The sequence below is a fragment of the Camelus bactrianus genome, chromosome 12 (genome assembly GCF_048773025.1).
Source record: "Camelus bactrianus isolate YW-2024 breed Bactrian camel chromosome 12, ASM4877302v1, whole genome shotgun sequence".
Taxonomy (NCBI): Eukaryota; Metazoa; Chordata; class Mammalia; order Artiodactyla; family Camelidae; genus Camelus; species Camelus bactrianus.
Window position 1 is genome coordinate 67,476,933 of NC_133550.1, and position 24,695 is coordinate 67,501,627.

The window sequence follows — 24,695 nt, forward strand, 5'->3', positions numbered from 1 at the left end:
CACCCAGAACCGTCCACCAGCTGCACGCCGGAGGTGGGCTCGACCTACACCAAGTCCTCGGGTGACAGGATGGGCCTGGGGCCCCGGGACAGAAAACCCAGCGCAGACATCAGTCAGTAAAGGCTCTTTATTCATGCTTTCATCAAACATGCTTCTAAACCCCCATCCCCAGGCTGTGTAAGCTGGCCCTGCACAAATTACAGAGACAGAGTGGGTCCTACCCCCTGAGAACCAGCAGGCAGAAGGCAAGGCCACAGCCAGTACCACCGGTGGCTCAGGTGGGGGCTGTGAGGGCAGCGGTGCAGGGGGAAGGGCGCCCGTGGCCTCAGCACCCCTAGCTCTGGAGCACGGGCGTCTGAGGCTGCCTCTTGGGCGCCTTCTCTGCGTGGCTTCTGGCTCTGCTGCTGCTGCAGGGGGACCGCAGCTCCCCTGGGCTGCAGACACTGCTCTTGCGGGTCCAGAAACAAGGCGGGCCACAGGCCAGATGGCCCGGGAGCCCCATGCAGGGCACTGCTGTGGACCTGACACCAACCAGACTCATGTCCGAGACCCCAGCTGGCTGGCAGGCCTCTTTGATGGAACTTTCCTTTTCTCCAAGTCTTGCTGGATTTCCTGAGGGAAAGCATCCATGTTCTCCTGGACACAGGGGAGGCAAAATCTCTTGGAGTAGAATAAACTGCACTCCTGAAAGAAGAGGGGGAGGGGGGAGGCTGAGTACCTTGCAGAGCACTGAGGCATCTCCCAGGGGCCAGACCTTCCACACAGGCAGGGCAGGGGCACTGGGCCAGGCCCCTAGGACACACGGGCAGCTGAGGGGAGGTGGGGACAGTGCAGCCAGGGCCAGAGCAGCAGGAAGGAGAGCTGGGCCCAGGGGTCTGGCCACCACCTGGAGTAGGGTCTCCACCCAAGAGAATATGACGGAGGACTGCGGGAGGCAGGGTCAGAACCTGCAGGCAGCGGGTATCTAAGGGTTCTTGACAGGTGGGACTCATTCAGCGAGACTGGTGGCAAATGCACGCAGGAGAGATGCAGCGCAGGCCTGGCTTAACCAGGGCGGGAAGGACTCCGGGACTGCCGGCTCCATCTCGGGGTGAGGGTGAGAAGCTGTAGCCCGGGCCACACTTAAATGGTTGGAAATCCTAGACCCCTCCCTCTCCCAGTCACCACGGCAGTGGAACAGGAGCTTGGTGACCACGCTGCTGGGGGCAGCAGGGTACAGGAGGGACAGCCTCACAGACCAAAAGGCCTGTGCCAGTTGACTGGCTGGTCCGGACAGGAGGCCAGAATTGCCCAAACATGCCTCTAATCGACCCTGGCACTCCTGACACTAAACTGATTTTCATCCCGCACAGGGTGCCACTGGCCCCTCTGCAACTGGGCATGGCCACGTGGCCAAGTCTGCGCAGCGGCTGTCATCGGCAGCTGTGTGCCCCCTCCAGACTATGCCCTTTGAAGGAAATTGGTGGGTGCTCTCCTGTCCCTTCCCACCGATGGGGATGCAGATACCATGGTGGGAGTGGCAGCTGCCTCCGTGGACCACAGACACTGTGTGGAGGTGGCTGCTGTGCCCTGCCAGCCAGCACCACTGTGATGGCGTCTCCTGTAGAAGAAAAGTGCACAAGACAGTCTAGTCTACCCAGTGTCTGGGGGCCCCTCTGCTCCAGTGGTGTGGGTGCACCTCAACCAGGACAAGGCTGCCCGCCCTGCAGCTTGGGGAGGAGATGGCTCCCGTGGGCACTCACTGGCTAACAGCTGGCCAGTTACTCAGACTGTGGAGATTCCTGGTACTGTGAGGGGCCCTTTCCCCTCTGCTCACCAAGTGCAGCCCAAATTCCCAGGGGTGGTGTTCCAGGATCTCCCCCACCCCCCACACCACCCCCCTGTTCCCAGTCTTAACTTCCCAGCTGCTTCTCTTCCGAGTCGGGCCTTGGCCATGCCAGTAGCCCCATCCCCTCACATGGCCCCAAAATAGTTCTTCCTCCAGGCCTTTGCCTGAGCTGAGGCTTCCTCCCACCTCACCAAACTGCACCACCTTGACCTCTGATGGATGGAGGCTGACCGTTTAAACATGCTCTGGGACACAGCCGTTTGCACTTGACCCCCAGGCAGAGCTCAGGGACCTCTCAGACTGTGGGATCCCTCGGGTCACAGGGGCCACATGCCTGCACCTCCATCCATCCTTGGGTTTTCAAACAAGAGGCTCAGCTCTCCCAGTACACAGGGCCAACTCAGCCTCTCCAAGTATCAGTTTCTTCACCTGTAAAATGGGTGTAATACTGCTCTGCCTAACTAGGCGTGGGATGGGACTGAAGGACGCCTCACTGGTGAACAGGTCCCAAACACAGGACCTGGCACACAACAAATGCTCAAGAAAGCATGACTCATTCCTCTGGAAGGTCCCCCAAGAACAATCCATTCAGGGCAGGTGCACACAGCCATCTGGACAGTTGGTGGGAGGGGAAAGAACTATTAGGGGCCTCAGGGGCTGGTGCAGAGCCTCCAACAATCTCTTACTCCTCAACCCCGGCTGAGACCCTCCAGCTGCCCCGCTCGCCTGGCCCTACCCCTCCGCTGGCCGCAGCGGCCTATCCACAATGAGACAGACCAGCCGGCCCCTGAGAGACCCCCGACTCCCCTGCCAAGTGACGGTGACGGCTCCCGGGATTACCAAGACCAGGAAAGGCCGGCACTCCTCTGTTCCCGGGAAAGGCTTCCCTGTCACCTCTCCCACGATCACGCATGTGAGGTCCCGGCCACAGGGAGGGCGGGAAGGCGGTCCCAGCTGCTCCTGGCTTACCCACCGGGCCCACGCACACCAGCCTGCCGCACAAACTGCATCTGGAGCCGAGGATCAGGAATCTGCCCTTGTCCGCGGTGAAGGGGTCCCTCATGACGTAGCTCTCCTCCAGGAGGCTGCAGGGCAGGGAGTGGTGCCAGGGTCAGAACAGCCCAAACGGCTGCTGGTGGACCTCCCCGGGGCCTGCATGCTGTGCCAGCCCATCGACGGAACGGGCTGGCCCCGCTGTACCACCAAGTAGCAACAGAGAGGCAAGCCAGAGGGCCAGGCAGGGACTGAAATGAGACCTGCCCCAGGCTCTGTGACAACTGCAGGGAGAGAACCACTCCTCCTTGGCCAGAAGAAAGGCTGCTGCAACTCAGTCCCCTGCCCCCAGCCTGACTCACCAGGGGCCTCCACCCAAGCTCTCCATGCCCTCCCCTCACCCCCACGATGACGCCCACTCGCAAACTGTCTGCTTCCACACAGGGAGAACAGGGCACCTTACACTGGGTACGGTGCTGGCCTTAGCGCACATCAGAAAGGAGACCAACAGGCCCCTCGCCCGCAGAGGAACCCCAGCCGGAGGAAGGAAGCCTGGCCCAACTACTTGTCCCACGTGAGTGATGTGCTGGTCAGTTCCCTGAGATGCAGGTCAGGAATCAAGCCCCGGGACCCACTGGCTCTACTCCAGGCCTCCTCTGGGGAGACGCATGGGAAGTTGGTCCTCAGGACTCACTCCCATTAGTACAGGAGCCGCAAGGCAGATGGCTCCCTGCCGAGAAGGCAACTTCACGGGAACCAGCAGGAAAGGCAACTAGGCCTGGGGCCCCCGGTGAGGGGCCTCCACGGCTTCCTGTGTCCCCAGCTGCTGAGCTGCTTCAGCCTGAGCCACAGTGCTTCCACCTCACAGCCAGAGCAGGGGTCGGACACTGGGCTGAGCAGGGAGGTAGGGACTGGGAGGTTCTGGGAGAGCTGGATGGCCCTCAAACCTTGTCCTGTGCCTTCCCAGGTCACACCTGAAGCATCCAGAGCCTAGTGGGGTGGGACCGAAGCACAGTTCCCAAGCCCTGTGTCAGACTCAAGCCAGCCAGCACTGGGCAGGCTCCCCGGGCCACTGGGACCCCATTACTCACACGACAGACTGGGTGTCAGGGGGCTGCTGCCCCACGTAGCTGTATGGAGCTGTTAAGGAGCACAGCTGGCACTCAAACATACCCAGGGGTCGGCACTCTGCCTCCAATGCCATCTGCAAGATCCAGAGACAAGGATGTCACCTTCAGAACCAACAACGACCCACATCTCAAAGCCCCGCTGCATGCTTCTTACCCATAGGTAAGGACACCTTACAGACAAGGAACCTCAAGTTCAGAGTGAGTATGAGGCCTGCTCAAGGTCACATGTTATTTTCAAGTGCACGTGAGATATTCACTAAGACAGACTATATGCTGGGCCATAAAATGAACCTCAAACGTGGGGGCTAGGTATAGCTCAGAGGGAGAGTGTGTGCTTAGCACGCACATGGTCTTGGGTTCAATCCCCAGTACCTCCGTTAAAAAAATAAATAGGTAAAAAATAAATAAACCTAATTATCTCCCCCCAAAAACAAACTTTTTTTAATTTTTAAAAAATGAGCCTCAAACTTTAAAAGCCTGAAATCCTAAAGTACATTCTCCAACCCCAAAATAATTAAATTAAAATCAGTAACAAAAAGATACCTGGAAAATCCCCAAACATTTGGAAATTAAATGATATACTTCTAAATAAACCATAATTAAAAGAAGAAATCACAAGAGAAATTAGAAAATATTCTGAACTAAATGAAAACTAAAATACAAAGTATTAACATACAGAAAATGTAGCTTAAGTGGTGTTTACAGGGAATTCACTGCTTTAAATATTTAAATTGGAGAAGTTTTAAAATAAACCATCTAAGTTTCTACTATAAGAAGCTAGAAAAAGGCAAATAAAGCTTAACATAAACAGAAAGAAAAAAATAAAGAACAGAAATCAAAGAAACAGAAAATGGACAAAGAATAGGGGGAAAAAATCAATAAAACCAAAGCTGGTTATTTCAAAACTTCCGCAAAGTTGATAATCTCAAATTAGCCTGATTAAGAAAAACGGGAAGAAGACATAAACGACCACAGTGAGGAATGAAATAGGGGACATCACTAAGACTGCAGACATTAAAAGGGTAATAAGGGAATGTTGTGAACTTTCTACCAAATAAATTTGACAATTCAAATGAAATGGACACACTTCTCAAAAAAAAAACATCAATACTCAAAAGTGACTGGAAAAGAAATAGACAACCTGAATAGCCCTATGTCTATTAAGAAAGTTGAATTCATAATTTTAAATTTTCCTTTAAAATAAAACAGAACACCAGCCAAATTTCATGCCCAGATATTTTTACCAGCAAACTGTCAGGCATTTAAGGAAGAATTAATGTCAACCTATAGAAACTGTTTCAGAACATAAAGGAACACTTTCCAAGAGGTTTTGAGGCCAGCATTACATGGACACCAAAACTGCCAGAATTACCCCGATACCACTAATCAGAGGGAACCTACAGACCAATATTCCTCACAAACAAAAGTCTTTAGCAAAATATTAGCAAACTGCATTCAATGAGACAAAAGAAGCCTAGAGCATCACGATGGACTGGATTTAACCCAGGAGTGCAATGTTGGCTTAAAACCAGTGAATGCAATTCACGATGGCCAGAGAATGAAGGAAGGAAGCCCACACCATCATGTCAACAGACGCATGAAAAGGGCAACAAAATTCAGCAGGATTTTACAAAGCGGTGCTTCAAAGCTAAGGGGCTTCCCACCTGACTACAGAATAGACTTCCTTCCTGGGCACTGGAGGCCTCTTTAATCTGGGAATTATCTTCTCCCAATCGCTCCGCCATCTACCCCCCTCCATCCAAGCAGGCTGCAGTTAAGTGGGTCATTACTACCCTTCAGACGTTCCAGGTTCCCTGCACTTTCCCGCCGCCTGGCCTTTGCTCCCAATGTTTCTTCCACTCGGAGGGCCTTCCCCGACATCTCCACCTACGGGGCTTCCCTCTGGCTGCCTCGCACATTTTCTGTTCCTCAGTTTGGCTTTCAGCTCTTCGAATGTGTATCTTCTCCCTCCCCCTCTCCTTAACCTATTTATCCTGGTTGTGCGGATTTAAGCAGTTTGATCTGTGGTGTGCCATTTTTTTTTTACTATTTTGGACAATTCACTTGGAATATTTCTTCTGCCCCATTCTTGGTCTCTCTTTTCCCGCGGAGATTCCAACTGCAGACCCGTTAAACTTGGGTACTGTCCGCGATTCTTGGACCCCCGTTCTGGCTTTGTTTTTTCACTCTTTCCTCTCTCTCTGTTTCAGTCCGGGTAACTTCCACCGGCCTGGCCTCAGGTGCATCGGTTCCTCCCCCCGGTGTGTCAGATCGGCCGCCCTGCCCTCGGAAGGCTCGCGTCTCTGCAGCGCTCTTTACTCCCAGCGCCTCCGCTGGGCCTCCCTCCCCGTTCGCGCAGCGCGCCGCGGCAGGGAGGGCCGGGATGAGCCCGACTCGGCCCTGCCGCCCCCCTCCGCGTCCTCCTTCCCGCCCCGACGCCGCGGGCAGCTGCCCGGAAGCCCGCAGGCCGGGCCAGGCGAGCGGGAGGCTCCGGGAGGGACCCGGGCCAGGCCGCGCACGTCCCCGCCAAGCCGCCAGGCCGCGCCACTCACCTCTGCCGCCGTCGCCCGGCCCAAAGCGCGTGCGCGGCCACGCCCCGTCCACCGCCCCGGCCCCCGGCCTCTCTCCGCGCCCCTCCGTCCGCTCTCGGCGCGTGCGCGGCGCGGAGCCGGGCGGGGCGTCGCGTAGGGCTTCCGCCTCGCCTTCCGCCGCAGAGAATCTTGGTGGCCCCAGCTTTCGGGTTGGCGACGGCCGGCAGGGCCTTCGCGAGTCCCGGCTAGTTTACGCGGACTGGACTTGCTGTGCTGGCGGCTCGGAGGCTCTCAGCCTCTTTTCGGGGCTTTCCACCGGGCTTCTGAAAGTTGATGCCCCCGGTACACGGCGCAGAGAACTAGCCCATCCTTCCTCAGCCCCACGTGGTTTAGCCCACCGCGCGCCTGCGACCCCAATGCGGTGGTCTTGGTTCTCGTGCTCCGTGTTCCCCCTTAGGACGGGAGCCCGGGGGCCTGGGGCCAGGGCGCAGGCAGTGGCGACGGTGTCCCCGTAAGGCAGCAGACAAAATTGGTTCAAAACAGCCCTTTTGCTAGTGGATAGAGAGGCAACCCCCCGGCCCCCTTAAATTATGGAGTCCACCAAAAGTGTGGGCTCTTGTCTGCTGGCTGAGAAGGAATTCTCAGAAGAGGCAGAGGGACAAAGTGAAAGGCTGCTTTATTGCTCAAAAAAAAAAAAGAATAAACAAGAGTCGGGGAGCCATAAGCCCAGGTGGCTTGACCAAGAACCTCCAATTTTGGGGTCTCGGCTGGGTCCTTTTATCCATCTTTTTTGTGGCTTATCTCCTTCCATTGGCTGCTCTTTTCCTGCTTGTTTTCCAGTTTGTTCTGCTCTGTGGAACAGACACTCTGCAAATAACAAGATCAGGTAACTGGGGATCCTCAAAACAATGTAGTTAAGCTAACACAGTGTGGTCAAGCTAGATCAAGCAAGACCCTTAAACAATGTGGTCATATAGATTAGATCTAGTCAGGGCTTTCTGTTCCTTCAGGGTGGCTTTTTCCATTATTCAAGCAAAGGTATTTCCTAAGGCCAAGTATAGGTTAATTTTAAACAGGTTAGTATTAAACCTTTAAAGAAGTCTCTAGACAGCAGGTCCTGGTTTCTATTCTCTGGCTCCTTGCCTCCCTCACTGTTGCTTCCTGTGACCTTTAAAAACTGCATCCAGGACTTGTCCCCATGTTCCTGCAAAGCCTTAAAGTGGCTGGCGACGCCCATGGTCATCTGGGCCCACCATCCTTCAACCTCCAGATCCTCATCTTGAAGCACCAACCATGCCAGCTTCTAAAGTTTCCCCTGGACCCTCCTAAGCTCCCCCTGCTCTGAGCCTCAGGTAATCTCTTCCCTAGACCTGTAATGGCTGTCCCACCCTACCCCCGGCCCCTCTACTCACATGTATGCGGGGCACCATCCTAGGGGTTAGGGGATGATTCTAAAGCCAGTAGCCCTGGAACTTTTCTCTTTGCGGAATTGAAAAAGAAGGGTTATAGGAAGTATCTCAGTAATGCTGGGAACAAGAACGACTCCTGGACTTGAGCAAGAGGCATTCCTGCCCTGAGCCTCAGGAGTTAGCAAGCACTTTGGTTTTGCTAGTAGAACATATGACCTCAACTATGCTTACAGCAATGACATTCTTTGAATCAATTCAAAGATGATATAATGGGGTTTTGGGGTTTTTTTTGGATCTGTCCAAAGATGGGCCATCTTGATGAAGCATTTCAAATCTGACCTATAGCCACTCTCAAACACATGACTGGTAATCCCATGAATGTTGTCAAAGCCATTAGACAATTTAGACAAGTTACTAGATGCACTAGAAGAGGTAAGTGAAATATAGTCAAAGAGTAAATCGTGGTCTTCGGCAGAAAATAAAGTTAATTTTGATTTGAGCTGTCCACAGTTATTAAAATAAGAAAAAGCTTTCCAAAACTCCAAAAGAATTAAAAATATCTCTAAAGCTTTAGGACAAAATTGGTTTCCCAAAAGAAACTACCTGTGAAATAAGGACTAAATAAAGAAAATGAAAAGCCACAGAATAGGATAAAATATTTGCAAAAGATATGATAAAGGACTGTTATCCAAAATATACAAAGAACTCTTAAAGCTTAACAGTGAGAACACAAACAACCCAATTATAAAGGGACCAAAGACCTTAACAGACACCTCACTAAAGAAGATACACAGTGGGGAGGGTAGAGCTCAGTGGTAGAGGGCAGGCTTAGCACGCACGAGGTCCTGGGTTCAATCCCCAGTACCTCCATTAAAATAAATAAATATATAAACTTAATTACCTCCCCCCATAAATAAATAAATATTTTAAAACATTAAAAAATAAACTTAAAAATAGAAGTTACACAGATGACAAATAAGCATATGAAAAGATGTTCCACATCCTATGTTATCAGGGAAATGGAAGTTACAACAATGAGATACCACTGTACACCTGTCAGAATGGCTAAAATCTGGAACACTGACAACACCAAATGCTGGTGAGGCTGTGAAACACCAGGAACTCATTTATTGCTAGTGGGAGTGCAAACTGGTGCAGCCACTTTGGAAGACAGTTTGGCACTTTCTTACATACTTTTACCATGTGACCTGGCAATTGCACCCCTTGGTACTTACCGAGAGGATTTGAAAACTGACATCCATACAAAAACCTGCACACCGGTGTTTATTACAGCTTTACTCATATTCATAATTGCCAAAACTTGGAAGCAACCAAGATGTCCTTCAGTAGGGCAATGGATAAATTGTGGTCCACCTGAACAATGGAATATCATTCAACACTAAAAAGAAATGAGCTAACAAGCCATGATAACACATAGAGGAAATTTAAGTGCACATAACTAAATGAAAGAATCCAATAGGAAAAGGCTACATAGTGTATGATTTCAGCTCTGTGACATTCTGGAAAAGACAGAACGATGAAGTCAGTAAAAGATCAGTGGCGGCCAGGGGTTAGGTGGAGGGCGAGGTAAATGGTGGGGCACAGAGGGTTTTTAGGGCAGTGAAAACTCCGCAGATACTGCAATGGTGGGTACATGTCATTATACATTTATCCAAACCCACAGACTGTGTAACACTGAGTGAACCTAGTGTAAGTTATGGACGAGGAGTGATTATGACAGGTGAACGTAGGTTCGTCATTTATAACCAATCTACCAGTCAGGGCATGTGAATAATGGGCAAGGCCATGCATGTGTGGGGGCAGAGGGATATGAGAAATCTCTGTACTCCCCCATCAATTTTGATGTGAGCCTAAAACTGCTCTAGAAAATAAAGTGCATTTTAAAGAAAAACCACTGCAATGACATTCAAATACAACGTGGAGAAATGAGAACTAGGAAACAATAACATCTGCTGGAGCCTGCAGGGTTTTCACGCACAAACAATCCTGAAACTGATCTCTGCAGAGACTGTTGTCTGGCCCCTGTGGATCAAGGCAAGGTCTCTGCGGGAGAGAGGTCTGAACAAGTGAGCAACCTACTGCGGTGTTCAGTTCTCCTTATGGTATCTCAGCACTGGAAAACGTGAAAGGAGAAAAACCTGAGAAATACTGGATGGCCCTGGATGTGCTGTAAGGAATGGTGATAACAGTGAAATAATGATGACATTTATATGATGAAATGAAAATACAATATTTTTTGCAATAATGATATTTTATATGCCCCTTCCTTATAATGTTTACCCACGACATCAAGATTCATGGTTCAATTCTAAATCTAAAGCGTTAAGAATTTTGTTGACAATTCCGCTTGCTACTCCCTCTGCAGAGTGCAGTTCCTCCCAACTGAAATCATTAAAAAACTGTCTACGAACAGTTATGATTCAGAAAAGTTTGTCTAACTTGGCACTATGGCCAATAAGACATATTTATGTGAAAATCCTTATTATTATCAACACCATAATTTTTCTGAAATAAAGCAATAAAAATAAAAATTTTTTTAAAATATACACACGATAATTTATGGATTCGGTATGCTTTTTACTCATCCAAGGATCAGCGGCCCATCAACAGGACAGCCAGAGCTACACAGTGATTCAGTTATCATCGACATTTTGCCCATTTTCATCTATATGAAAACCATAGCTTTACATGTAATTTTTTATTTTGTCCTTATGAAAGTGTATATGCCCATATTTATGTAACATATTTTATTTAATGGTTTGTAAGCCTGTTTTATAACCTTTAAGTATTTAGACATTTAGATATTTGTCACCCTGCCCCGGGCTCCCACAATGTTAGGGGTGGGTTTGCCGGGGAATATAATTACCTATACGTTGTGGCATATTTATACAATTTACAAAATGTTGTATAAATATGGTCTTAAAAGAATCCTTTATAAGCTTTTTCAAAGTCACAGTACTAAACAAGTATTGTACATTGTGTATTTAAAGGGAAGACTGAGAAAGGAAATTTGCAAATCAAAAAATAAGGAATTGAATGCAGAGTAGAATCTGAAGCAAAGCATTGCTAATAGCAACCAAAGAGGGGTACCGTGGAAGATTAATTCCTGACACACCTCATTTCCCTGTTAAATGCAATCTTATTCATCCCTTTCTCCATTTCTGCCAGTAAAAATTAAGGTCAAAAGGCAGGCATTTTGCTTTTAGTGCTAATGAAATCCCAGAACCAGGCCTTAGTTTTTAAGTAAACTCTTAGAAGTGTACCATACATCCAGAAAAGTACACATTTCCTAAACGTTCAGCAAGATGGATCTCCACATAAATGCAACAGAGACACCAGTGCCCGGACGAAGTCTCCCACACACAAGACACTGGCGGGGAGAGTCTGGTCCTCTGTTGGGTGCTGGAGGGAGGAAGCATTTAGCAACCAGAAAGTGTTGCCAACGGGCAAAATGTCTTTCAAGTTGTATAGTTTTAAAGTAAATACCTAACAATTTAATGTACATACAGAAACAAGCCTTACAAACGCAAGTCTTCATAATTAAAGGGTTTGAAGTAGATGAAAGGCATGTAGCTACAGAGAGACGGATTGCTCTGCACATGAAACTTGTTCAACGACCCGGTTAACGAGGGGCTACTTTGAGAACAAATCCAAGAACACTTACCATGCTTTCCTGTGCAATGCAGACTTGGGAGGGTATTTATAACTGTTTCCAACTTGTTCTGGAATATACCTTCCCTATTCCTGGAAATGCGATGAGAACAAAGGAATCTTAAAAGACTCCTTTAGAAATTGTTGCCATGTCCTATGAAAATGACCTTCAAAAGAAACCTGAATTTTGATCTGTTTCACTTGTTACTTTGTCTTCCTGATGTTAACCTTAAACAGTAAAACTGCCAGTTATTCTTACCAGCAAAATGGGTTTATCTGGGAGCAGCAAAGAATTGCAATTTGGGACGTCTGCGTCCGACAAAGCAAAGGAGAGGAAACTTTTATAGAGGAGAAGGGGAAGTTGGGAGGAGCTGTTATAAATACAAAGTCCACTGGAGGAAAATGCAAGCACAAAATACAGTGGCTTTTCAATGGCTGACCTGTGACATCTCTCCCAGGCTGCGCTGCTGCCAGGCAAGGAGAAAAATCTTCCTTCCTCCTGCTCGTGGCGGTAGTATTACTCCTGCCTGAGATGCGAAGTCCATCTCTTCCTGCTGGGACGGGTGCTGACCTGAGTGGTATGTGCATGAGGGCAACCCCTTCTGGCCTCCCGACTTCATTTTAGTGAGGTTTCCCTTTATCGGTTTTGTCACTGATAAAGTTATCATTGGCATCTCTGTATTTCTAAACTCTATAAATGCTTCATTGCTCCATCACGTTAGAAGGCCCTGGCACTCTTCCTACCCAATATGCAGGGGAAGAGTGTAGACTTCTCACGGTAACCAGAAGCTCAGCGTCTCGTCCGTCCCAGTCCTCATTCAGATGCCCTCCACACTCGTCCCTGGACTGCTCACTTGGGCCGTTTATGACCCTGAACTCACAGTTCTGAGTCATGAGATGCTAAGCTGACCTGGGGGGCTTTCCTTCAGGGAAGGGAGGCCAACTAGAGTAACCCTGAGCCTCCCACAGGGAGAGAGCAGAGACCTTAGCCCACTCCTACATTTGGGGAGAACATCTGGGCGCCCCCACTCACAGAGTAGGCAAGTCTGCCTTGCCTGCCCCGGTCTTTGCAGCCTTTCAGGAGAGGCCGGCCCCACACCGCCTGCAACTGGGGCAGAACCCCAGCTGGCTTCTGTCAGTGAAAAGTCGTCATGTGGTCCCCATGTTTACTATTTTTCTCAACCTGTTCAGAAGTCAGGCGGTAAGGAGAGGTGCTAACTGTGAACGTGCACGTCAGTCAGAATCACTGGGCCAGAACCAGGCAACTTCCCGCCAAAGGAGTCAGAAAATCCAGATAGGACCTTCTGACCCTGTGAGTGGCCCTGGGGGAGTCACAGAACCTCCCCATTTTCTCACCTGGTGGAGAAGACCACTCCCCGCGCCCAATTCTGAGAACCCCCCTTGGGAGGAAACAATGGAACGCGTGCACACGTGCGTGTGTGGGTGTGTATATTTGCACGTGCATGTGTGTGCGTGCCTGCCAAGGTGCGGCATGCAGTGGCCATTCCAGTGCAGCTCAGGATTACAGGGATGCCAAGCAAGCCACACATGCCCGGGACACAGCTGCTGCCCACCTGTGCTGTACCTCCACGTTGAGGGCAGGACCATCTGTGCAAATGACCTTCTTACAGAAATCACTGCACGTCTCATAGAAGAAATCTCACATTTAATTCTGATCAAGCTTAAAGTGGCATCTACATAAATGAACATGCTTCTGAGTGAAAATATAACAGATGCTAGCCCATTTTTCTTAAGCAATAAACCACGTTTTCTTTATTATTCCTAAACAATCCACTGAAAGCCCAAATCCTGGATGTATATATTGCTATATTCATCATATAGAACGTCTGCCGTCTGTCAGTGTGAACCTCCCCACACACCTTGTTTAACTCATGGCCAGAAAATGTTACTAAATTTTACATCTTTAACTTCCAGTGGCCTTAAGGAGTCCATGTGAAGCTCCAGGTTTCTGACGCTGGCACACACCCTTGCATTCCCAAGCAAGAGGGCAAACCCTGCAACTCCTCGCAAGGCCACTCCAGCCCTGGCCCAGCTGGAGCATGGGCGGTGGGGGTAAGGAGGGTGAGGGAGGCCCTGCAGCACTGGTCTGCAAAGGGAACCACCAGCAGGGCTGAGGGACTGGCCGTGGGGGGGGTGCTCTGCTCTTCCAGTCCCAGGAGAGGGGCACAGAGCAGCAGAAGCATTCTCCTGCTGCTTCAGGGGAGGAGGGGTGAAGAGGGGGGAACTTAGCTCCCTCCCCCAAATCAGGGTCTCTAACCCTCTAAACTGCAGTGGGTTCCAAAGACACCTACTTCCCAGCTAGAGGAAAATCAATCCGGGACTCACAGGCTGTCACCCTCTCCCCCTACAGGCTGCACTGCAGTCCGACACCCTCCTTTCACGTTCCCCAAAATGGAGGCCAAGAGAGGGGTCCTTTCAAATGTGCATTGTGAAGGATATGGGCAGAGAGCACGGCTGAGCCACTGAACATTCCTTAATCCCCTAAGGAGAGCCCCTGGGAGAAACATGTCTGCAGGCCTTGAGACCGTCACAGATCACACGACCAGATAGACCATTTTCTTGCCGTTGATGTTTCTGGTCTTCAGCCCCAGATAGCGGCGGCTGCTCTTCTCTGGCTGCCCGTACACCATGTTGATGAAGAACTCGGGTTCGTCTTCCTCCTTGGATCGAAGGGACAGAAAGCCGAACATGCTTCTTAGCTTGCGACACAGGTAGGTCATTGCTTCTGCCTCTTCTGATGGTTCCTCGTACACCGGCTGCTTCATTTCCTCATAGGCAGACAGAATCACTGCCTGAAATAAGTTGATCAATATGCAGATCATCACCAGCATGAAAGATGAGAGGAACAGGACGCCAAGAACCCTGTTACTGGAAAACTCTGTGTTCTGAAAAGCTGAAACGCAGTAGGAGAATATCGTCTGCGCTGCGCGAATCATGTTACTGTAGTTCCATTCATGCTGACCGAATACCAGGTAGCCAAGCGCCATGTACACGAAGAAATAGGTGGACACCACCAACGCCATGTGGCAGATGCCGGGAAGGGCAGCCTGGATGGCCCTCTGAGCCAGACGCACATCATAAAAGACCCGGGAATACCTGAGGGTCTTCATAATTGTCAGAAATAACAGGAAACCCAACATCACCCTCATGATGTGATCCACTTGAGAAACTGCATGAAAGGGAATGAAATCCTTCGAGTTTGCCAAGTAAAATTGAATTATGCTGGTGGCCAGGAAGTGTTTCCTGAAAAAGAGCACAATCAACACGGTGAAGATGCATTTTAAAGCAAAGTTGAGCAAATTGTACACACTTGTCACGTAGGAGGCCCCTTCCTGCATAATGACGTACCCCTCGTCAACGATGTAGGCAGCAAAAAAGATGAGGATGGCCGCGTACAAGTAGATTTCCGCCGAAGTCTTCGGGTTGAAGTCAGCAAGGGAGAAGGAGTACGCGGACAGGCTTGTGTTCACAACTCCTAACTGAGAGACCTCGAAGATGACAGAGACGCAGCAGAACAGGCTGGCGTCTGGGTTGTAAGTTGTCAGCTCCAAAATCACAGCCCACGTCTTCTCATCCAGCCACTTGCTATTCTGGAGTTCCTTGAGCCTCAGTGTGGAATTAAACTGCTGCTCTTCGGGAAAAAAATAGAACACATACCCTCCTGACCCGTAAGTTTGCAGCAGCCCGTAGGAAGAGTACGCCCATCTCTTTTCTGGAGGCTTGTAAGTAAACCCTTTGGCATTCTTGTCCACGGCCCGCTTACTAACTCTATTCCAAGAGCCAGAGTAGCTTTTTGTGTCTTCTGGGTCGGTGCCGTATTCGGGGTGACAGCGAATCTCTCCTTGGAGGCTGCTCTGCGCGAAGTGTTTGGCAGGCAGGCAGGCTTTCTCTCCAGGCACCGCCCTCACCTGCCTCATCAGCGGCAGGCCGAGGATTTTAGAGGAGCTGTCAGGCAGAAACGTTGGATCCAGGTTGTTGTGGAGCAGAGGCAACAGCACGCTGTTCAGCCATGGGAAGATGCCTTCCAGCTTGGTCACCGTCGCCAGGTCCACGGAGAACTGATCGTGAATAAACCGATTATAGTAAAAGCAGTCAGTGTGGCGCAGGAGGGCGACAAGGCCCAGCAGAAGGGCCAGAAAGATGAAGTGAGCTAGAATGTAACTCAGGAAGAGGAACGCCCTTCTCTTGATCCTCTTCTTCCTTTGGAAGATCCTGATTTCGTCCTCTGTGAGGGGCTGGTACATCCGGGAGCCCCGGATTTGGCTGACGTGCTCATGCTGCCTGCGCATCTCCTCCGGGTCCGTCGTGATGCTCTGCAGCCTGATCTGGGTGTAGTGATGGTTACTGATCCAGGGAAGGTTTTTACAGTACTTGGCCTTATTTGTCCTCATGCCTGACAGGAGAATAATTTTCAGTGGTTGCACCAGAAAAACTGACTGAGTGAATGAACAAAACGATGCAAAGAGCCATTCTATTGACTTCTCGTAGCCGTATGTCAGTCCGTAAAATACAATAAAGAAGGAGGACACACTACAAGTGGCAAACACCAAGAACCACGCGACGTAAATGCACCACCAAGGCAGAGCCACCCGGGGCTTCTCTTCGAGGGCTGGAGGATACGGTGGGGGAGGAGCCTTTTCAGGATGAGCACTCTGGTTATCTTCAGTGTTTGGGTTGTTGGCATTTTCATTTTTTCTGGAGGTGTCTGAGACCTTGCTTTCTGCTCTCTTAACCTTCACCTGCTGCCGTGTTTTAGAGGTGGCCCGGGCAGGAGCCTTACGACGTCCAGGCTTTCTCTTAGGGGGAGGCTTTTTAGGCTTCCCGGACCGTGCCTTGGCGGCTTCGCGAGCATGCCACTTTTCCAGACGCTCTTCCCAGTGCCCACCTGAGGCTGATGACACAGGAGGCTTCTGGGGAGACACCTCACTTAGAGGCACCTGAGGTTCCCTCTGGGAATAGACAAACAAAGATATGATGGTTACCTGCACGGGGATCGTAATTAGGACACTTTCCAGCCCTATTATCATGGACCTGATGTACTTGCTGCTTTGGGGCTCGGGTTCTTTTTGTCTGTTCAGATTGAAGAACATAATATTGCAGAGCAGGGAGGAGAGCAACATCGCTAAACAGCAGGACAGCCTCTGGAGCCTGCTGAATGGCTTAGCCACGACGCTGGAAAAAATGGAGAACCACAGGTGACTTCTCCCCAGGCTGTAACTTGCATCTATGAGGAAAAAGTCCTTTCTTCTGAGAGGCTTGTCTGGGTGGGTTGCGTGAAACGTTCTGTCCAAAGTGGTGTCTATCGAAAGCCATTTCCGGCACATGAACAGCCAGATGTTCCTGCTGAACAGACTCTCCACTTTGATTCTACTGAGATACCAGCTAGGGGCTCTGCCTTCATTGTTGTGCCACACGCGGATGGAATGGATGTCTCCCAGGTCATTCTGTGTCGTCAGGAGGAAAGTGTTGATGCTTCCACGGCAGAGGACTGTAAACTGTGGATGGCTTAAACAGTGCACCTCGCTGGTGCCTTCTGTTCCCCGAAGTTGGATAAAGACATCAGCCCGGGTCCCAGACCCACAGCGGCTTCCTGTGAAAATGGTGACCAGATAGCAGATTTTATCGTAAGGGTCATTATCAAGCAGAACGATCACGTGCTCCCTGAGAAACTGGTCCATTTCATCTCTGTGCAAGGCCCAGAAAGCCAGGATTATGTACACGAGCATGATGAAGAGGACAGTGAAGAGGGTCACAGGGTTTTGGGGAACGGTCTTGATGACCTCCAACCGCAGATCCACGGGGTTGGGGACCACAATCATCCTGGCCGTCAAATAGCGGGTATGCAGGTATGGGTTGGGGAGTTTAATTTCTGCCAGTGGCTGCTTGGGCCGTGGGGTGTTCTTGCAGACACAGTGGATTCTGTTCCAGGTGGTCCTCTCTCCAAGAATGCAGGTGTCTTCTCTCCAGTCACTCTGGAGCCCACGCATGTCCAAGCACTGAACACTGAAAATAGAAATTCTCACTAACTTGTCACTGGGCATCATGACAAAGCGAGGTGCCTGCAGAACCACAGTGACAGTGTACCCCGAGGAGCCGCTCCGCTGAGCTATGAACCGCAGAAGGGACCGGGAAAGGCAGACCACGCGGGCCTGGTTCACCGCACAGGCTGGGTCAAACAGGTCGCTCTGGTTGGCAATCGGGGGGATGTTACGGGGCACGAGGAAGGTGGTGACCAAAGCATCAGGTGTGATCTGACTGCCAGCGTACACTAGCACCGTGAACAGCACGGTCACGTCCGTGATGATGTGAACCAACACCTCGCTTGTGGCTCTGCCGTCCGCTTCAAAGCTAAACCCCCCAACCGTCTTTCTCAGAGACTCAGCTTTATCAGGCTCACCGCTAGGTCCCACTGTGAGACTAAAAACCGCGAAGCTCAGGTTTTTTTTGACCAGGTACACCTCTAAGACATCAGGTGTGATCTCAATCACTTCGCCGTTGGCCTCGGTTCCCGTCATCCTGAACCCAACCACCTCCGTCAAAACGTCGTCCTGATAATTCAGCCAAGGGAAAGGGTCATCTGTGAACTCACAGAACATCATAGAAATGGGAGCATTGGTGGGCAAACTGGGGACGCTGTCCTCATTCAGCGTCGGGTAAAAGCAGTTTCGACAGTGCTTCTCGTTGCTGAAGAACTTGGTGACGTTCCACTTTTCCGTTTTCTTGACGTACATGTTGAAGTTGGAGGTCCTCAGGGCAGTGGTTTCGTCCTCCGGTACTTTACCAGCCAAGACTGTGTCTGCTAGAGACTCCACCACGTGGAATGGCTCTTCCACAACGATGTGGCGAGCAGTCAGTTTCAGGATATTAGACAAACTTGTTAATATCCCAGTGCACACAATTTCTATTTGCTCAGAAGAGACATGTTTATCTTTTTGCCGATACTCCTGCAGGGCTTGATTTGCCTGCCAGATCCTCTCCGTGGCCAGTTTCTGAGAGACTAGGGTGAATTCAGAGGCTTTCTGGGTTAATTTAGTAACAGCCACGACTAGCTGGCTAATTTCCACCAAAGTGCTTACTGGAAGAACGAAGGACTGATTGAAAAGGTGTTCGCGGAGTCTGGTTTTGTCAGCTTGCAGAGGTAATTCGGTTTTCATGCTATTCAGCACAGAAGCTACTACGTACATTAAATAACCTGCAGGTAAAAAATCCCGATTTTGAAGCAAAGTAGACAGCAATGAATCTGGTCCCATAGTGAAATTGAATAACTGGCTCAGCACAGCCTCTGACGAGTTCATGTCAGTAGGAGCCTGCACAGTGGCGTACAAAGTCACCTGAGAAAAAGGTCCTAGAGAATTATATACCTGAACATATATCTTCAAGGCATAATGATTGGCCAGCACACCAACAGGGAGAAAGGAAGGGGGCGATGTAGAATCCTTCCCCAAATACAGGATGGTCCCCAAGGTGTTTTCTTTTAAAGAACTAATTTCACCAAAACCATGTACATCAGAAATTAATATTTTATATGTAAGAGGGACATTCCTATCCTTGAAATTACTACACTGGACAACAAATTTAGTAATCAGTGCAATTCCTTTAGCTGGATTAATTTTGCATTCTCCAATTTCAGGGACATGGTTAATAATGAAGGGGTGCCTTAAGACCAAGGTCGCTCCACTCCAAGTGTTTAGATATAGAGAAACCCAAAACTTGTCTTCAACAAAATGTTCAAAAGCAAAAGCTTTTACAGACAAGTAAGCGCCATTCCTCCCTGTTGTAGTTTGCCCCATCCAATCAAACTGGATCTCACTACCTAGAAGTGACAGGATCGACCATTTATAGACATCACGGCTTGTTTTACAGTTTGTGCAGTTTAGAGACAAAGAGAATCTGTCTGATATCACCAAATCTAGATCACAATTTTCGACACATGAGATGACCGCCACAGGCTTTGGTCCTGGGAGCACGTGCACCCTCCTATCTGAAAACGCTCTTCTGTCATTCTTCTCAATCACCATTCTGAAAAAATACACACGTCCACCTTTCAGTGTTTCTGGCAAAAGTGTCAGCACGGGACCAGAGGCCCAGGTCCACTTCAGATCAGCCTGCTCTGGGAGACAGACGTCCTTACTCCTCACTATTATCTTCTCTCCTTGGTAATTTTTTGGCTCTGTGGTACAGTACCAAAAAAACTGGAGTCCCTCTAAGGGGCTGTTTGCATCTGGATCAGAGGACTGACTTCCATCCAGAGTCAGCCCATCTTTGAACTTAATGGTGACACTGGCATCCCCGAGGATAACTGCCTCCAGGGGACTCCTGAGAATGACGACATGGATGGCATCCGAGGCTTTTGCCACGGGTGCCTCTGGGTCCCAAGACTTGAGGTAGACTGAGAAATTAAACAGATACACCCCCCACATTAAAGACTTCTTGGGGATGTGCACACTTGTTGTAGTGTACTGTAACTTGACTTCACTTGTTTTCAAAGGTTTGGTCCAGTCCGGCACAGCGGATACAGAAGGCAGGGGGAAGATAAGCCACTTCTGAATAATGGCCTGGAAGAGCAAGCAGTCGTAGCGGACGGTGGCGTTGATGGTGGCTTCCATCTCCCTGGTCAGCTGCAGCACAGAACTGTCCTTGTTGATCTTCACCACGTGGATAACACAGACCGGCAGAGGCTGGTCCTCTACCTGACAGGACACCGAAGACTCCACGGCTCGGGAATGGTTCGGGTGGACCGCCTCTAGAACGACAGGCGTAGGCCCATCCGTAGGGCACTGGGTTTGGCCTATGAAGTCCGCGGAGGCGAGGGGGCCGCGGGGCAGAACCGAGCGGGGCGCCACGCGGGCGGCGGCGGCGGCGGGCCCGAGCAGCCCGAGGCGGAAGGTCCACTCCAGCCGCCCGAGCGAGCGCGGCAGGCGGGCGAGCCACCGCAGCGAGAGGCGGCCACGGGGCGCCGACAGGTGCAGGTCCACGCGGGCGGGCGCGGCGGCGCGGCGGGCGCGGCGGGCGCGCAGCAGGACGAGCGCGCGCAGGCAGCGGGGCGCGGGGCCCGCGGGCGGCCCGCCGCTCAGGCAGAGGCCGCGGCCGCCGCGCAGGACCACGCCGCCCCCCTCTCGGGCCGCGCGGGGCCGCAGGCTGAGCCGGGCGCGGCCGTGGCCGCAGCCGCCACTGCGCACCCCGGGGCCCGGGGCGCCCCCGACGGAGAGCGCCTCGGCCGCCGGGCCGGGGGCCGGGGCTTCGGGCGGGCCGAGGCGGGCCGAGGCGGGGCCCGGGCCGGGGAGGCCGCCGGACGGCGAGCCGGGCGCCCCGGTGGCGGCGGCGCGGGCCTTGCGAGGAGCCGGCGGCGGAGGGCGGCGGCCGAGATCGGAGCCCAGGCCCAGGCCCAGGCCCAGGAGGAGGAGTGCGGGCCCGGGCCGCATGGAAGCGGGACGCGGGAGGCGCTGCGGAGGCCGCGGGGTCTCGCCAACGGCCGCGGGGGCGCGGGCCACGGGGGGCGCGGGGCGGCGGGGTCACGGGCGCCTACGAGTGGGCGCGGTCCGGCCCCGCCTGGGCAGGCTTCGCCTCGGGGCCTCGGGGGTGCTAGCTGGGGGGGGTCCGTCTCCCGACCCGCAAAGAAGGCCCCTCACAGGACCCTGCCCCCGGAAAACTGGTTACAAAGGCGGGGGCGCGGGAGCAAGAGGGACTGCGGGCCCCTGAGCGGCCCTGAGCTCACTGGGTTTCTTCCTTTGCTTTTCTCGTCCTGCTTTCTCGGGGTGAAATCCTGTGTCATCGATTTGAGATCTTCTTTTATAATAGAGGCATTTGCCGCGGCAAGTTTCCCGCCAGCACTCCTTAACTGCCTTCCGCACATTTATGGTACTTTTATTATCATTCAATTATAAATATTTTTAATTTCCCCTGTTTTGGTTCAACCTCTGAATTAAAGCGTGTTGTTTCATTTCCAGATATTTGGAGTTTCTGTGAAAATCTTACGGCTATTAATTTCTAATTTAATTGTGTTATGGTCAGAGAATACATTCTGTATGACTTTTATCCCTTTAAACAAATTGAGACTTGTTTGAAAGCCGCTGGAGTGGTCTGTCTTAATGTATGTTCCATGTGCACTTGAAAAGAATGTGTATTCTTCAGTTGTTGGGTGGAGTGTTCTGTAGATTATCAGTTAGGTCAAGGTGGATGGTAGTGTTGCTTGGATCTAAGCCTTCTCTGAATTTTTATCTAGTTGTTCTATCAATTGTTGAGAGACGATGTTACTGTCTCCTACTCTGACTGGAATTGTCTGTTTCACTCTTTAATTCTGCCAATTTTTGTTTCCTGTGTTTTGGGGCTCTGTTAGGCATGTACACATTCTTAGCACAGGGAGCTGTAAGTGCAAAGGCATGAGGCAGGAACGAGAGAGAGGGTTAGTAGTGGTGCTGGGGTGAGCAGGGCGGCCAGAGAGTGGTAGAAGATGTAGTTGGAGAGATGGCCAATGACCAGAGCACGTGGGGTCTCCTAGGTCACGGTCACATATCTGAATTTTATCTCAAGTGGATTGGGAAGTCTTTGGAGGGCTTTGAGCGGGGAAGGGCCCTGATCTGATTTCCAGTTTGGAAGCATCATTCTGCTGAGAGGGAAGTAGATTGTAGGTGGGCAGGAATGAAAGGACAGAGGCCAGTTAGGCCTGGTTGCTGCAGGAACAATCTGTACGTAAGTGAGCTGATTCTGACTTTGTTAGGGTTTGTGACAGTGGAGGCAGTAAGCAGTGGGAATGATGGCCCCTGTTAACGGACTGACTACCTGATTTTCAGGGCCCTGTGGAAAATGAAAATGTGGGGCTCTTGTTCAAAAACTGTTAAAAATTTCAAGATGGCGACAGCAGAGCTTTCAACCAAGCACAGAGCCCTTCTAAGTGTGAGGCCCTGTGTGACCACCCAGGGGGCACACCCATGGCCACACCCAGGCCAGAGACCAGCCAGGAGTGCATCCTTCCTTACCACAGCCCTTGATCCCCCCAGCTGACACCAGCTTTTGGGCCCCAGCCCTCCAGGGGCACAGGTCAAGGGTGCTACTTGCTGAGGGGTGGGGAGTGTGGAATGCCACATCACATTTTTTTGGTCTCCAAAGACACTGTCACCACTTCAGCCTCTACCCTGGAGAGGATACAGGGCGAGGCTCATTCACAGGCCCTGTGAGGGTCCTGTAGAGGCTTCTTGTCACCCTGTGTGTTGTTTTCAGCCTTTTGGGGCCTCCTGGCCACACAGGAGTGGAATGTCAGAGGCTCGGGGTCCAGTTATGATCACTTCTACTAGCCAGATGCTACCACTTTTCCAAAGTGACACGCGTTTACACTGGACTGGAGTGAGGGTGGGGGACTGGGAGGGACTTGTTGCCTTGGGCACAAAATTTAAGGGTGGTGTTAGTGGGCAGGGAAGCCCCCAGAGAACCCCAAAGAGTGGGTTCTTGTCTCCTGGCCATGAAAGAATTCACAGTGGAGACAAAGGGGCAGGGTGAAAGCTGTTTTATTGCTGAAAAGAGGAAAAGACACTGAAGTGCAAAGACATTGGAGTGGGTGCTCTGTAAGCCCCGGTGGCTTGACGTAAGAGCTCCCGCCCTTGGGGTCTTCACTGGGGCCCTTTATCTGTCTCCTTTGGTGCTTCTTGTCCCCTTTCCATTGGCTGCTCTTTTCCTGTTTGGCTTCCAATGCCTTCTCCTCTGTGGAACAAACACTCTGCAGATGCAAGCTCTAGGGACCCTCAAACCCTGCAGTCAGGCTAAAATTAGGTAACTAAGGACCTCAAGCAACGCAGTTAAGCTAACACAATGTGGTCAAGCTAGGTCAAGCAAGTGGGACCCTTAAACAATGTGGTCATCATCATTAGATCCAGTCACAGGGCTTTCTTTTCCTTCAGGGTGGCTTTCTCCATCACTCAAGCAGGAGGATCATGTAAGGCCAACTGTAAGTAAGTTTTAAACAGGTTCATTTTAAACCTTTAAAGAAATCTCTAAGCAACAGGTCCTGGGTTGGGTTCCCCAGCTCCCTGCCTCCTTCAGTGGAGGGTGCCAAAATCCTCAGTAATCAGGACAAATGATCTATTTTTAATTCACATAAATTGACCATTCTAAAGGACACAATTTGGTAGTACTGAATACATTCACAATGTTTTGCAACCATCAGCTCAGTCTTATACCATCACATTTTCATCACTCTGAAAGGAAACTCATACCCATTAAGCAGTCACTCCCCATTCCTGCCTCATGCCGGCCCCTGGCAACTATGAATCTACTTTTTCTGTGGATTTGCTGATCCTGGCTATTTCATGTAAATGGGATCATACAATATGTGAGCTTTTATAATGGAAAAGAATCTGAAAATATGTGTGTATATATGTATGTATATATATATAACTGAATTGCTTTGCTGTCTGCCTGAAACTAACATTATAAATCAACTACACTTCAATAAAAAACAAAATTTTAAAAATGAAGTTAAAAAAAAAGTGAGATTTTATTCCTGGCTTCTTTCACTGAGCATGTTTCAGAGGTTCCTTCACATTGTAGTGTGTACCAGTCCTTCATTCCTCTTTACAGTTGAGTAATATTTCACTACATGGATCTAGACCACATTCTGTTTATCCATCCATCTCTTGATGGACGATTGGGTTGTTTCCACATTTTGGAACTCTGAATAGTGCTGCTGCGAACATTTGTGTACAAGGCTTTCTCTGCATACCTGTTTTCACATCTTTTAGTTGTGCAAAATGGCCAGGACGTTCTATGTTTAACTTTTTGAGGAGTCACCTGTTTTCCACAGCAGCCACACCTTTTGTATTCCTGCCAGCAATGTATGACGGTTCCGGTTTCTCCATGTCTTCGCCAATACTGATTTTCCTTAAAAAACAAAATTCTAGCCAATCTACTGGGTGTGAAGTGATAGCTCACTGTGGTTTTAATTTGCATTTCCCTGATGACTAATAATGTTGAGCATCTTTTTAGGTATTTATTGGCTATTTGTGTATTTTCTTTGGGGACATGTCTAATCACATCCTTTGCTCTTTTTTAAGTTGGGGTGTTTGTCATTTTGCTGTTGAGTTGTAAGAATTCTTTATGTATTCTGGATACTGAACTCTTA

The 24,695-nt window shown here is 50.5% G+C and overlaps 2 protein-coding genes and 1 long non-coding RNA gene across 8 annotated transcripts; 1 reads left to right on the forward strand and 2 right to left on the reverse strand.

The window, feature by feature from the left end:
• Window positions 1-112: 112 nt before the first annotated feature.
• Window positions 113-6,642, reverse strand: CDPF1 (cysteine rich DPF motif domain containing 1). 6 transcript variants are annotated; one of them, XM_074375745.1, is made up of 5 exons: window positions 6,504-6,642; window positions 3,913-4,025; window positions 2,802-2,913; window positions 1,507-1,600; window positions 113-684 (listed from the first exon to the last, which is right to left on the reverse strand). In XM_074375745.1, exons 2-5 carry the CDS (start codon window positions 4,023-4,025, stop codon window positions 335-337), a joined length of 669 nt encoding a protein of 222 aa, XP_074231846.1. In that variant the 5' UTR covers window positions 6,504-6,642; the 3' UTR covers window positions 113-334. The 6 variants fall into 6 exon arrangements, with proteins under 6 accessions (XP_074231846.1, XP_074231843.1, XP_074231842.1 ...); XM_074375742.1 differs by lacking the exon at window positions 6,504-6,642 and adding an exon at window positions 6,016-6,497; XM_074375741.1 differs by lacking the exon at window positions 6,504-6,642 and adding an exon at window positions 5,745-6,497.
• A 6,585-nt stretch (window positions 6,643-13,227) lies between these two features.
• PKDREJ (polycystin family receptor for egg jelly) lies at window positions 13,228-21,260 on the reverse strand. The gene is made up of 2 exons (XM_074375766.1): window positions 20,865-21,260; window positions 13,228-20,786 (listed from the first exon to the last, which is right to left on the reverse strand). Exons 1-2 carry the CDS (start codon window positions 21,004-21,006, stop codon window positions 14,119-14,121), a joined length of 6,810 nt encoding a protein of 2,269 aa, XP_074231867.1. The 5' UTR covers window positions 21,007-21,260; the 3' UTR covers window positions 13,228-14,118.
• Window positions 20,415-21,532, forward strand: LOC141579474 (uncharacterized). The gene is made up of 2 exons (XR_012511005.1): window positions 20,415-20,547; window positions 21,383-21,532. It is a non-coding gene; the product is annotated as an uncharacterized LOC141579474 (long non-coding RNA).
• Window positions 21,533-24,695: the final 3,163 nt, after the last annotated feature.

Bases quoted from the DNA above. Each gene is read 5' to 3' on its own strand.
- CDPF1 (XM_045520550.2), bottom strand. From the start codon at position 5,696: ATGGCGGAGCGATTGGGAGAAGATAATTCCCAGATTAAAGAGGCCTCC. The intron at 2,914-3,912 runs GTGAGTAATGGG...CCTGCCCTGCAG, and splicing joins CCTGACACCCAGTCTGTCGT to CCTCCTGGAGGAGAGCTACG. The intron at 685-1,506 runs GTATCTGCATCC...CTCTTCTTTCAG, and splicing joins CAGCTGCCACTCCCACCATG to GAGTGCAGTTTATTCTACTC.
- PKDREJ (XM_074375766.1), bottom strand. From the start codon at position 21,006: ATGCGGCCCGGGCCCGCACTCCTCCTCCTGGGCCTGGGCCTGGGCCTG. The intron at 20,787-20,864 runs CCGGCCCGGGCC...AGGCGCTCTCCG, and splicing joins CTCGCCGTCCGGCGGCCTCC to TCGGGGGCGCCCCGGGCCCC.